The 14,678-nt window shown below is 40.1% G+C and overlaps 1 protein-coding gene across 1 annotated transcript in view; it reads right to left on the bottom strand.

Moving 5' to 3' along the window:
* Nucleotides 1-805: 805 nt before the first annotated feature.
* Nucleotides 806-14,678, bottom strand: part of LOC133419773 (NACHT, LRR and PYD domains-containing protein 12-like) — a 125,318-nt gene continuing 111,445 nt past the window's right edge. Inside the window, exons 10-14 of the mRNA XM_061709189.1 lie at nt 9,858-10,031; nt 7,796-7,969; nt 4,271-4,373; nt 4,086-4,184; nt 806-856 (exon numbers count right to left, since the gene is read on the bottom strand). Coding sequence (XP_061565173.1) covers nt 806-856; nt 4,086-4,184; nt 4,271-4,373; nt 7,796-7,969; nt 9,858-10,031 — 601 coding nt within the window. The remainder of the gene's footprint in view (nt 857-4,085; nt 4,185-4,270; nt 4,374-7,795; nt 7,970-9,857; nt 10,032-14,678) is intronic.

Raw genomic sequence — 14,678 nt, 5'->3', positions numbered from 1 at the left:
AACTGCTCTCTATCGTGGGTTTTCATCCCATCCAGCACATGACCCACTGCAGGATCAGCAGAGCTCTTTTTCCAACAGACTGCTGTAGCTCTGCTTCACAGAGAAACATTCAGGAAATCATTCCTCCATTCCGAGATCAGAGTGAACTATTGATCAGCAAGTGTTGAACATTTGTGTTGATGTGTTTTAATCAAATCCACTTCATCTATGTTGTTTTAAACTTCCTGCTTTTTTCTTCATATCTGACTCACTAAAGTGTTTTGTGCAGTTTGTGGTCAAATTAGATTGTAATCTATATCTGTACAACAATAAATAAAAAGGAATGTTGTATTAAGTCTTATATAAAATAAAAGTCAGCTTTGTGCTGCTTGGTGAACAAAATAATTAAAAGTGGGTTGTGATGGTTGGTGGTCCTGGTACTGAGACTAATCACAAAGACTTATTAACGACAGTAAACTGAACAATAGAAAAGATCCAACTTTTACTGGAGAATTTTACTTGAAGTCTCAAAAATCATCTTAATATCCACAAACAGACATGAGAGTGTTTCAATAAGCCACAACTGGATACAAGTGAAAAGAAAACATTGAGGATATTTCTGGAACAAACTGAGTAACATTAATTGACCAAGTCAAGTTCATTGGTGTTCCACGTTTCATGTACAAACACAGCTATTTTCACTGATCTTTTCACTTTCTCTCTTAATCAATGACTCAGAGAGAAACTTTAAAAACCAGACGAAGCTGAAAACACGATGACAACAGGAAAACCCAGGATGAAATGGAAAAATTTAAATGAAGCGGAATCACAGGAATTCTTCATCCTCTTCCTCGGTGTGTGGAGGATCATGAAACATCTGGGGTCCGTTTCACAAAGCAGGTTTAGTGAAAACTCTGAGTCTGTTAACCCTGAAATGAGGAAAACTCTTGAGTTTTCCGTTTCACAAAGGGAGGTAATTCAAACCAGAGAAAGAGGAGTAACTCTAGCCTGTTTCACAAAGAGAGGTAACTTAAGCTCTCGGTCAGTTACCGTAGTAACAGACGCTCTGAACCTAAACTGGTCGGGACCAGGTTTATCTGAATGAACCTGGAGTTTCTCTGCGTCTCCGCCTCTTTCAGAGACACACGCACATTTGATTTCCTCATTCATTCAGTCAGCAGGCGAGTTTTGGGGAAGTTCTGCTGTCTGTCATTAAAAACAGAGTCAGTATATATATTAGACGTCCATTGTCACGAACATGGCATGTCCTTTTGATGAAGACACAATTGATGAAGGTGCAGAATTAATGCGCGGAGGATTAAATATTCGTCGGGAGATGGTTATCAGACCACGTAATACATGTATATTACAGTACATAGTCTCATTACAGGCAAAGCAATATATGTTAATCCTTTATTTGTTATAATTTTGATGATTGAATTGTTTATTGATTTCATAATATATTCAAATTTTTTGCGATTTTTTATTTGGGGTTTTCATAAACTGTGAGCCATAATCACCAAAATTATAACAAATAAAGGCTTGAAATATCTCACTTTGTATGTAGTGGGAAATAATATTTGTTTCACTTTAAGTTGAATTTACTACGAATTAAGTTTTGCAATATATTCAAATTTTCCGACCTCCACCTGTATATTATTACATAAATAAATAAGAGCATAATATGTGTCTGTATTGGTTCAATACGGAACGCAACTTTTAATTCCCAATTACGGTGTATGGCAATTACAATGTGGTTTTTTTTCCGAAATATGCTCTCATACTCGCCATATGCACGTATTAACACTTCTAACTCCAGTGGCGTGAAGTATGTGGATCTTCAGATGCAAACTAATGTTTCCTCAAAGGGATTTTGTAAATTGAAATGTTAAATAATGTTTAAAAAAAAAAAAAAGTATGTGGATCTTTTGTTGTCGCCGGTTGCCATGGTGACTCGTCGAATCGGGGCTCAATTGATGCTGGCTTTTTATAGTTGTGGCGCACGCGCTTAAAGAGCATATTGCAGGTTGGAGACCCCTGTGAATCAATGTGTAGGAAAATAATGTAGGAACTGAATTTTCATTGAAATACGCATAAATATATACTACAGTGACCTCCGGAGTTGTTTTTGTGAGAGTATTTTACTTCCGCATCTGAACAAGCTGAACCGGAAGTGACGTGGCACCAGGGAGCGCGGTGAATTCAACAATAGGAAAAATAATGGATCTTAATGTTAGTTGTGACACTGAAGAGGTTGTGAATGTGTATTCACACCAATATGACGGGCCACAGCATTATAATTACGAAACCCGTTAGGCCCCCCACGTTCTTTTGATTGACAGCTGAAACTCGCTTTTTAAAAGGCTGATTTATGGGTCCGCGTTACACCAACGCAGACCCTACGGCGTAGGTTACGAGGCGACGCACAGAACGCTGCGTGCGCCGCGTACCCTACACCGTAGGCTACGCCGTCGATTTTACGCGAAACCATAAATCCGCCTTTATTCACTGCAGCACTCCTGCTCCGTGCTCCTGAAAGAAACTCCGAAAATAACTCCTTAAAAACTGGTGAGTACTTGTAATCTGTCTACGTTTGTACTTTCTAAACAGAAAACAGGCTTATTATCTTCTCTTTTTTCTGATTAAAAGCATCCGAAATAGCCGGGTATTTTTAAAACCGAATATTTGCCCGTATTTCCCCCCCTTCGTTTATAAAAAATGAGTATCCACATTACATCGTTGTTAAAAAAAAAAAAAACCTTCCACATATGAACGAAGATCTGCATTTTCGACCACATTTATAAGCATTCCAAACCTGTAGATCATCTGGTCATCCGGCCTCCGGGCCGCCTCTGCGGCGCAGCTCCCCGGGAGCGGCGCCTCATTCTCGGGTAACGAGCTGGAGTCCCCCCGTGTCCACCACGGAGCTGCCGCGTTAATCGACGCAGCCCAGCTGCAGCCCTGCTGCAGCCCTGCAGCGCGTCGCCGCGTACCCTACGGCGTAGGCTCCGCGTCGGTGTAACGGTGTCAAGAGCAGAGACCATTTATTTAATAAATAGCTTGGAGGACAGATGGTGGATCATCTGCAGTTCTGGATCGCACGTTAGACGTCAGACTCAGAGCAGATTTGTTGTTGTTTTGGAGCATAATGTGACGTTGGAAAACGCAGAACTGCTCTCTGTCTCTGTCTACACGCATGTACATAAACAGAGTTTTCAAAAATCTTCACTTTGCCCGGAGTTTTTTTAAACATTCGTTTATTTGCGTTTTCATGTGGATGACAGGTCCAAACGTAGGAAAATGTCTTCGGTTTAGCAGATACCCGGCTACGTGTGTACGGGGTCTGGGCAGTCAGATGGGGCAGAGCTGTGGAGACGTCTCCCTGGCGTGACGTCATATGACGCGGTGTTCGAAAAAAAATGCGTTTGTACGAGCTTGGCTAAAATCAGCCACTTTTTCCTCTGAATACGTGCCCTTATGTCTTGTAAAACATATTAAATCCTACATTAACTTCTCACATAGTCATTTTCACATAAGGTCAGGTATCATTTTTGAAAGAATTCTAACCTGCAATATGCTCTTTAACTCCAGGTGAAAATACTTAGAGTTGAGTAAATTAACTCTAAACCGCTGTCCTGGAACCGAAAACTCAGAGTTTCCGATCTCAGAGTAGATCAACTAAGAGTTCAGGATTAGACTCAGAGTTTGTTGAATCTGTTTTGTGAAACGGACCCCTGATCTGTGCATTTACTTTGTTTTCTTCTTTTTATTCTACCAACTTTAATCAGCTGATGTGCAAAAACCTGTGAATAGTATGTTTGTATTCTGTTTATGTTGATAATGATTGTCTCAGCATGTTTTTATCTCCTGTTTAGGTATTTATTGGTGGGATGGGGAGTGCACGGATGTGGTTGGGACATAAGTTTAATTTGGTTTTTAGGGAGCAGCACTTTAATTTTGTTTCACAGTTTTTTAACGAGGTATGATAATAAAAGGCTTTTTGACTGAACATGAAATACATGAATATATGAGAAGTTTGTAAAACGCTTGAAGTCAGAAACAAACTGAGCTGAAACTATGTACATCTTCATCTTCATCATCATCACGGTCCAGTCAGAGTCTGTCCACACAAACTGGTGCTGCTTCAACCTCCGTGGACCATCAGGACACGACTCATCCGTCCTGGTCACTCTCATCATCTCCACCTGTAGAGGGAAGAAGAACGAAGAGAGGAGATAAACGAGTGTTTGTAGAGAATCCCTCCATCAGCTGTCAGTCAGTGATGCATCACATCCAGTGTAAAGAGCAGCAGGACTTCAGAGGTGTTCAGAGCTGCAGTGGAGCAGCTGTGTGTGTACACCCTGGAAGACGACAGCTGGAATACACCTTTAGTTCTGGACACGTTAACACAAGAACAATACTGGTCTACAACAAATATCTGGACCATCTGATTGGCTGACTGCTGTCTCTGTCTTTCTGTCCAATCCTGCAGCCTGTCACCATTCTCGTCTCACAGCTTCACTGAGGAAAGGAGCTGCTGAGAAGCTGCAGCTTTACTGGAAACACTGGATCTTTTCTTTGATACCAACTGGTTTTAGCAGGAAACTGCTGAAAGCAGCAGGACCGAGTCCAACCTCCACTGACCTGAGAGTCTGCAGCTTTTAGTCTGGACTCTCCACCAGATCAGACAGCTGCTTCACATCTGAATCCTGCAGGTCGTAGTTCCTGCTCAGGTCCAGTTTCAGATGGGAGGGGTTGGACTTCAGAGCTGACACCAGAGAAGAACAGCTGATCTCTGACAAACTGCAGCTCTGCAATCTGAAAAAAGAATAAAAGATAGATTATAATTCAGCATCATCCTCAAAATATGGAAACTAATTGATGCTCCAGGGATTAATGTAGTTTTTAATGGCAGAAACAGTTTTGATAGAATTTGAATTAAAATATCCAAAATCCTCCGTGCCGACGGCTCTGAACTGGAGTTTGTGACCTGCTACAAATATCTTGGCCTCTGGTTGGACTCGTCCCTCTCCTTCCCCACCCATATCAAGCACCTACAGTCAAAAGTCAAAGCTTGCATGAGTTTCTTATACCGCAACAAGGCCTCTTTCACCCGTTCACCAAAACATACACTTATCAAATTGTCCATCCTGCTCATATTTGATTATGGTGACACCATCTACAGGATGGTATTTCAATCCACCATTTAGAAACTGGATACTCTTCACCACTCCGCCATCTGCTTTGCGACTGGCGCTTCCTTCACCACTCACCACTACGACTTATATAACCTGGTAGACTGGACCCTCCATACTAGACGGCTCCGTCACTGGCTCCTGCTCATCTACAAAACCATACTTGGCCCAACACCTCTCTACCTCTCATCCCTTTTACACCTGTCACACTCTGCCCTCAATCTGAGGTCCAGTAATTTCATTAAACTCTCCATCCTCAAAGCCTGTACAGTCTTTGGTCGCAGCGCCTTCCGGTTTGCTGCAGCTAATGACTGGAACACACTACAAAACACTAAAAAAAACTCTGCCCTTATATCACAGTCTGTCTTCACACAAAATCTGCAACAAATTACAGTTGACTCTTGCACCTGTTGATCAGGCCGACTTGCCACATCCCAATGTCTTAAGGTTTTTCAATGTTTTTGTATTTATATTTATTGTACATATTTATTGTATTATGCAATTTAATATAACATTGTTTTTTATTTCTAGCACTCCCCTTCCCCTCTCCCCTCAAAGTGCTTATGCTCTTTGTTCAGGCTGCATTTGCAAATAAGGATTTGTTCTTAAATTGCTTGCCTGGGTAAATAAAGGTAAAATAAAAAAGAAATATCAGTCTGGAACTTGTTAAAATGTTTTTTTCCCCATAAATGATGAATAAATGAACAATATCCATCATTTCCATGTTTTTAAGGAGACATTTCTTCATCAATCAGTACATATTTGTCTGTTTAGAAGTTTTTGTCTTGAAAAATATGTTTTTCATGTTGAGAGTTTTATATTTGGTAAACTTGTGTTTGTTGAAATAAAATGTAATGGTAGTCAAATGAAGCCAACGTTGGTTTGATGGATTTCAGCCACAGTAAGAAGTTATTTAGTAAATAAGCTCTATAGCTCATATATTGGACGACTACACATTCAGTCTGTCCACTATTGTCTGTCAGACTCTCTAAGTTCATTAACAGCGTCTGGATGACGATGATTTTTTATATATTTTTATATCCCGTTTTCCCCCCCCATTTTATCACCCAGTGCTCCTACCTAAGTGACAGTCCTGGGCATTGCCATCCTCCATCCATCCATCCATCCATCCAACCCCGGGAGTTCCTGAACTGAGCTCAGGTTTCCTCCTTAACCTGAGGAGTGAGCAGGCCGCATCTTTTCACCAGACAGGGTGGGGCTTCTCCGGCTGGACGTAGCGCGTGGAAGGATCGCGTTATTCCGGCCGGATCCTCCCCACCCCATCTGGGGCCCCGGTTGGCCAGAGGGGGCATGTATAGCCCAGGACTGTGTGAATGTTTTTGTGAGGGTAGTTCACATTAGCTACCCAAGGGAACATGGGGACCTTCTTGCTGTGAGACGGCTGCACTACCAGCTGCGCCACCGTGCCCCCCCCGGATTACATTTTTGAGAGTATGAGCTGTTAAGTTAATTCATGTTTCTGAAAAATGTTTTATTCCAGGTTCAGAAACATCTCTGGTTCTTCATTTGTTCCTGTCTGACACATTCAAATGTTTACTTTTATGTAATACATCAGAAGAGGAAGTTTAAGAGGAAACAAACTGTTAGTGGACTAAAGCAGCTCAGAACAACTCAGAACAGTAAGATGGTAAGTGTGGATCAGTAGAAGATCAGCCTGATGTCTGCAGATTAGTGTCAACACAACTTTCACATCATATTCATCTGAACACACAACTAAAACATGGTGTCTGACCTCAGAGTCTCCAGTGTGCAGTCTGGACTCTCCAGAAATCCACACAGATGTTTCACTCCTGAATCCTGCAGGTCGTTCTCACTCAGGTCCAGATGTTTCACTCCTGAATCCTGCAGGTCGTTCTCACTCAGGCCCAGAAGTTTCAGATGGGAGGGGTTGGGCTTCAGAGATGAGACCAGAGAAGAACAGCTGATCTCTGACAACCTGCAGTTCTCCAATCTGAATAAAGAATAAAAGATGATAGCTGAAGCCACCAGATTGCAGGTTAAAACAGTCCAACTGAACCAGTGAAAAAGAGCTTCATCAATATTAATGACATCATGCTGCTGCTTCAATAAAGACGTAGTGACTTCAGCTCTTCAACTCTGCAGCTCCACCAGTGGATCCATCCATACAAACTCATGTTGTGCAGCCAACGTTGGTTTGATGGATTTCAGCCACAGTAAGAAGTTATTTAGTAAATGAGCTCTATAGCTCATATATTGGACGACTACACATTCAGTCTGTCCACTATTGTCTGTCAGACTCTCTAAGTTCATTAACAGCGTCTGGATGACATTTTTGAACGTATTAGCTGTTAAGTTAATTAATGTTTCTAAAGATGTTTTATTCCAGGTTCAGACACATATCTGGTTCTTCATTTGTTCCTGTCCGACACATTAAAATGTTTAGTTTTTATGTAATAAATCAGAAGAGGAATTTAAAAAGAAACAAACTGTTAGTGGACTGAAGCAGTGAAGAAGAACTCAGAGCAGTAAGATGGTCAGTGTGGGTCAGTAGAAGATCAGCCTGATTGTCTGCAGTTTAGTGTCAACACAACTTTCAAATAATATTCATCTGAACACACAACTAAAACATGATGTCTGACCTCAGAGTCTCCAGTGTGCAGTCTGGATTCTTCAGAAATCCACACAGATGTTTCACTCCTGAATTCTGCAGGTCGTTCTCACTCAGGTCCAGAAGTTTCAGATGGGAGGGGTTGGACTTCAGAGCTGAGACCAGACAAGAACAGCTTATCTCTGACAAACTGCAGTTCTTCAATCTGAATAAAGAATAAAAGATGATAGCTGAATCCACCAGGATGCAGGTTAAAACAGTCCAACTGAACCAGTGAAAAAGAGCTTCATCAATATTAATGACATCATGCTGCTGCTTCAATAAAGACGTAGTGACTTCAGCTCTTCAACTTTGCAGCTCCACCAGTGGATCCATCCATACAAACTCATGTTGTGCAGCCAAATGTTTCAAGTTTCCAAACAAACAAACATGTTAGGATGAATTTTGGGACAATTGTCGACTCATTCATTTGTACCAATGGAAAATTAAGCATTTGTTTGAATGTCAAAGACAAAAAAACATGAAGAACTAATGTCTAATATGTCATGTAGTAAAACTAGTTTCAAGCGTTAAAATCTCAGTGTTCACACAGAAGCAGGGCTGGATAAGTTACCATGGAGATTTCTTGTGTGCAGCTAACCTGCTCTGAACCAGAATAACAAGCAGGACTTCTTCATCCTGCTGCTCCATCTGATCAGTCAGCTGTCACTCTGATCAATCATTCATTTCATCAACACTTATTCATCATTTCTGTGTTTTTGTTTCCTCATTTTCTTCATCATCATTTTACAGATAAATTACAATTCAGCATCATCTTCATTCTTTATCATTTTACATGCTCCATACAGATGAGAATTAGAAAGGTGATGGACTTTATGAAGGCTGATGTTCATATTGATGTCACACATGTGATCAATAGTCTGCGTATATTTCTCTTCAGTATTATTTATTTGATGATTAGAAAAGTCTGAGTTTGTGCTGATTTCAATAAAGTCAGTGATGAGGACGACAGTCTAGACCATGTAAAGTCCATTCATGTCACGTGTTTCTGTCACAATTACACATCTATTTGTAAATTATGTTTTGGACGATAAAGTTTTAATTCCTAGAATCACTTTGTGAGCAGAGAAAGAGTTTCAGGACAGGTGGGACCGTCTGTGTTTATTCAGCATTCATGAAAGACATCTCTTCTCCAGTGATGGCATCTGGAACTTGTGCAGAAAACTTTTGTCTGATTAATAAATTTGATTCATCAAGAACAGATGCATGATGGTACAAAAACGTACAAATCTGAATCCTTACAGGGAAACTAAAACCAAATACTCGTCAAAATATGGAAACTAATTGATGCTCCAGGGTTTAATGTAGTTTTTAATGGCAGAAACAGTTTTGATAGAATTTGAATTCTAATATCAGTCTTTCTATGTAAATATTAAATGAAGGTAAAAGTTTATTGGAGCTGAGTTTTGATGTAAAATTTTTTAACTTGTTAAAATGTTTTTCCCCATAAATGATGAATAAACTAACAATATCCATCATTTCCATGTTTTTAAGGAGACATTTCTTCATCAATCAGTACATATTTGTCTGTTTAGGAGTTTTTTCAAACATTTTCTCTGAAAAAGTTGATTGAGTGATGACATAGTTTCAACATGTTTCTGATGTTCTTGTTGAATGTTTTGTTGCTGATGAAGGAAACTCATCGTCTAGACAGCAGTTTTATTTCAGTTTTCTTACTTTAACACACATGTATTTATATTTAGTTTTACACACTGAAAATTATAAAAAGACATTTAGGGTTCCCACTCTTTCCCTGAATTATATTCCAGGACATTTTAATTAAGAGTGCTCCTCTTCCAGTTGTCACTGTGAGCATCGCACTCTGTTGACAACTACTTTTATTGGAAATTAATGAGGTTAAGTCTACATGAAAATGTATTAATCTTTCTAATTTCTTCTCCCATCTCTCTGTGCACATACACAGTTTTTTTAATACAACAGAATTCCAAAAGTTTATTTTCCATTGTCCGAAAAAGAAACAAGTGTCAAATACTTCATATTCATCTGAACACAACTAAAGCATGGTGTCTGACCTCAGAGTCTCCAGTCTGCAGTCTGGACTCTCCAGAAATCCACACAGATGTTTCACTCCTGAATCCTGCAGGTTGTTGTTACTCAGGTCCAGAAGTTTCAGATGGGAGGGGTTGGACTTCAGAGCTGAGACCAGAGAAGAACAGATGTCCTCTGACAAACTGCAGCTCTCCAATCTGAATAAAGAATAAAAGATGTGAGCTGAAGCCACCAGGATGCAGGTTAAAACAGTCCAACAGAACCAGTGCTGCTGCTTCAATAAAGACGTAGTGACTTCAGCTCTTCAACTCTGCAGCTCCACCAGTGGATCCATCCATACAAACTCATGTTGTGCAACCAAATGATTCAAGTTTCCAAACAAACAAACATGTCAGGATGAATTTTGGGACAAATGTCAATTTATTCATTTGTATGAAGAGAAAATGAAGCATTTGTTTGAATGTCCGAGACACAAAAACATGAAGAACTGATGTCTAATATTTCCTGTAGTAAAACTAGTTTCATGTGTTCAACGAGCAGATAAACAACTTGTTATTGTCACATGTTGTGTTTGAATATCTCAGTCAGTACAAATATTAGAATCTTAGTGTTTGCACAGAAGATATTTTTGGACCTTCTCGGAAATCGAAAAATCAAGTCTGCAAGTCTGAAATGAGAGAAACACAGGAAAACACACAACGGGCACACCAGCCTTTGGAATCTGCAAGAGAGAAAACAAACAAACAGACACAAGAACAGGCAGAGACACAAACAGCAACCATTTCAGGTCTCTAAAACTGAATCAAGACTTTTATGTAATAAATCAGAAGAGAAAATTTAAGAAGAAACAAACTGTTATTGAACTGAAGCAGTGAAGAAGAACTCAAAGCAGTAAGATGGTCAGTGTAGATCAGTAGAAGATCAGCCTGATGTCTGCAGTTTAGTGTCAACACAACTTTCACATCATATTCATCTGAACAGACAACTAAAACATGGTGTCTGACCTCAGAGTCTCCAGTCTGCACTCTGGATTCTCCAGAAATCCACACATATGTTTCACTCCTGAATCCGGCAGGTTGTTCTCACTCAGGTCCAGATGTTTCACTCCTGAATCCTGCATGTCGTTCCCACTCAGGTCCAGATGTTTCACTCCTGAATCCTGCAAGATCTTGATCCAGCTCAGGTCCAGATGTTTCAGAAGGGAGGGGTTGGACTTCAGAGCTGAGGCCAGAGAAGAATAGCTGATCTTTGACAAACTGCAGGTCTCCAATCTGAATAAAGAAACAACAAAATAAAAATCTAATCAGATATGTTTGTTCTTTACATTAGTTCAACTGACATGTGGTTTCTGATGTTACAACATTTAGGTTCATTTATCAGCTGCTGACTGGACGTTACTTCACTTATTCATCATCTCATGTTCTGTCCGCTTTGTCATCAATTAACTTATGTTGATATTTGCAAGACCTGATAGTACCGTGTGTTCATAACAGAGCTCTCCGTTCTCAGAGGGCAGGTTTACTCGTAGTTCCTAAAGTATCCATGTAAATTTGGAGGACGGTCTTCTGCTATCAGGAACCGTTACTATGGAACCAACTTCCAATTTGGGTAAATGAGGCTGACACCACCTCCACCTTTAAAACCAAACTTAAAATGTTTCTGTTTAGTAAAGCCTATAGTTAGAGTAAAATCTAGTGTGTTAGGACCAGTAGTCACAGCTGCAGCTACAGGCTAGAGCAGACTAGAGCAGCTCGTCTGAACCAGAGCTTCATCCTAGATATGCTGCTATAGAGCTACGCTGCAGGGGGACACCAACATGATCCACTGAGCGGTGCCCTTTGTTGTGGAAAAACCCATTAAATGATCTTTAATGCGTTCTTTCCAACTACATACTAACTTGACTGAAACTGAGTGTCTATCTTAGTGTCTATCTTATCCAGATTTCAGTAGATTTAAATAAACACTTGCATGCAAAAGGGTGAAAACATAAGGTGTCTCGATGCAAAATGACAATGAAACAGAGGAAGCATAATGATTTTAAGTCATAAAGGATGATTCATTCTTATGATTTGAGTAGAAAAAAAAACATCTTTAAGGTCAGTGTTAATCTTTTTTGGGGCAGTCACACACTCAGTCTAAGACCCTGTTAGGATTTCATGAAAATTATTGAAGCTCAAAACTGTCTGGGCTCTCTCTTCAAAGTAATCTCATTCTGATTAAGAGCAAAAGGTTTAGATTAGATTAGAAGTTAAATACAATACACATATTGTTGGAGAGGAAACGGGGGAAAAAGGTGACACCTTAAGGTGATTTCTCCTTGATCTCGCTCTCCTAATGAAATTAATTTGCAATACACATGCAAGGGGGAGAAACAGATGTTTAGCATTGGGGGGTCTGATCTGCGGTCTGGTTTGACACCTCAGATGGGAGACAGTTAAAGGAAATGTAGAGCTGGAAGTGACACTTTGGGGGTCTTTTACCGTTTCCCTCCACCAATGAAATTCACTTGCAAAGAACACCTCCTTTTCAGTATAAATTCAACTGGACTCATGAAAACGTAGTGCATTTCTCTCGTACCCACGCGGTCTGACAGAGGTGCACCTCCGGCCGGAGACAAATGTACCTCCGGCCGGAAAAACCTTGTGCTTGACATGATTAAAAGTTGTATTAACCTGTGACTCTTTCCACTAGTTTTACTTTGGAACACCAGACAAAAGAACACGTATATTCTTTCAATGGTGACCCTGAAACGTGATCTGGTTGTTTCCTGACTGTGGAATTGTGGAGAGGAGCCCTGGAAGTTTTCATGCAGACAACCAAAACCTGACTACTCAAAATAAGGTAAGCAGAAACCGCTGATGAGTAGAAATTCTGCACATTGGATTTATCACATTAATATTGGTTGTCTGATTGAATTCTTCTCAAGCTCATAAAGATTAAAAATAGGTTTTGTCTTTTGATGTGTCATGCACAACGTTAATTTTTCTGTTTTAGTTAGTTAAGATTGTGGGTTGGAGGCCCTCTGGTCACGTTCCAGTAAAAGCTGTAATTTTTCTGTTATAGTTAGTTAAGATTGTGGGTTGGAGGCCCTCTGGTCACGTTCCAGTAAAAGCTGTAATTTTTCTGTTTTAGTTAGTTTAGATTGTGGGTTGGAGGCCCTCTGGTCACGTTCCAGTAAAAGCTGTAATTTTTCTGTTTTAGTTAGTTAAGATTGTGGGTTGGAGGCCCTCTGGTCCCGTTCCAGTAAAAGCTGTAATTTTTCTGTTTTAGTTAGTTAAGATTGTGGGTTGGAGGCCCTCTGGTCCCGTTCCAGTAAAAGCTGTAATTTTTCTGTTTTAGTTAGTTAAGATTCTGGGTTGGAGGCCCTCTGGTCACGTTCCAGTAAAAGCTGTAATTTTTATTTCTGGTTTATAATGCTCGTCAGAGTCCCCCAGGTGGAATTCCTGTAAACGCTGTATTTTTATGTATTAACGTGGTGCGAGATGCTCGCTGTATTCTGTTTTAGTTATCTGTGAAATTACATGTAACTCAGCAAGTCATTGCTGGCGCGCCTGCGATTGTGTGTGAGCGAATTCTTAATAATATTTGTGTCTATTATTGTTTTGCTTGTCATAGATAATGTATGTCTGTTATGTAGTATTAATTTGTGCCCTCTCCCCCTGTGAGCCCCCCCCCCTTTTTTCTTCAGGACTGACAATCAGTCCTCTTTTGTTTTGTTTTGGGAAACGTCACAGTGGGTGGGAGGCGCCCCCACCAACATTGAGAGAGGTGACAAACAATGACCCCCAAGCCCCCCCCCTAATTTAAGGAGCCAGAAAGTTCCTTCAGTGTGTAAATGGAAAGGTGTGGTGGTAATGGAAGTTCTGTGATCATAGAACATGATTTAATATATGTTTTTTTTTTATTTTAGTAAAAAAAAAAAAAGAAAAAAAAAAAAAAAGGAGGGTGGAGGATTGATTACCCAGTGAGAAATGTGGTGTGTGCAGTGTGCTAGGTGCTACTTAGGAGCTGCACTGGTTTCTGTGGGACCTTGACTGGAAAGTTACCCCTGGTACAGAACTACAGAAATCAACTTCAGATCCATCTCCTACGCTGCTTCAATGTGCAGCACTGTTCGTCTTCAGGTCAAAGACGACAAAGCTGTGTCGGCTGATGATACGAACTTCATCTGAATACGAGGTGGGCTCTCGCACAAGACGCTGACGAAGAAAAGACTGATGGATAACGACCGGGTCTTCTTCTAAAAAGGTGCAACTGTATCTGTCGAAACTATGCTTGGACACTGGCGAAGGTCTACAGCTCTGTGGTGCAGCCTGTGGTGCTGAAAGGCCGAGGTTTTCTGCGGATGCCTGGTGTTGCAATATTAGGGTGATTATGGGTATACTGCACACACTCATTTCCTACTGTTTTGTTCCAATGGGTCATCGGTTTTACATACTTTTTCATAGAGCTGGTTGGATATTATTTTACGATTTTTTTTTAATTTTATTTTATGGTTTTCGGGGGATTAGTTTGAAAAGATGGTTATCTGTCCAAAGTGTGCCCATGCCTGTTGAAAGGGTTGAAAGAATAAGAAAAAAAAAAAAATGGGGGGGATAGTAGACAATGTTAGTAGACAATGTTAATCGGTCATAGTGATATCAATCATAATAATTTCATATACTGATTAGTGGACTTAGTGCTAGTTTATGGTTTATATATGATCAACCTGTCTAAATGCTTTAACACATGGAGTGCATAAACCTACACTAAATTCTTTGAATCTATTATTTTCATAAACAGCAGGTGCATTAATGATATTAGATGTATTACGTCAGAGGAATACAAACTACTTGCATGCCATT

This window comes from Cololabis saira, chromosome 19 (genome assembly GCF_033807715.1).
Source record: "Cololabis saira isolate AMF1-May2022 chromosome 19, fColSai1.1, whole genome shotgun sequence".
In the NCBI taxonomy this organism is placed as follows: domain Eukaryota; kingdom Metazoa; phylum Chordata; class Actinopteri; order Beloniformes; family Belonidae; genus Cololabis; species Cololabis saira.
This window is presented reverse-complemented; position numbering and strand designations above follow the sequence as displayed.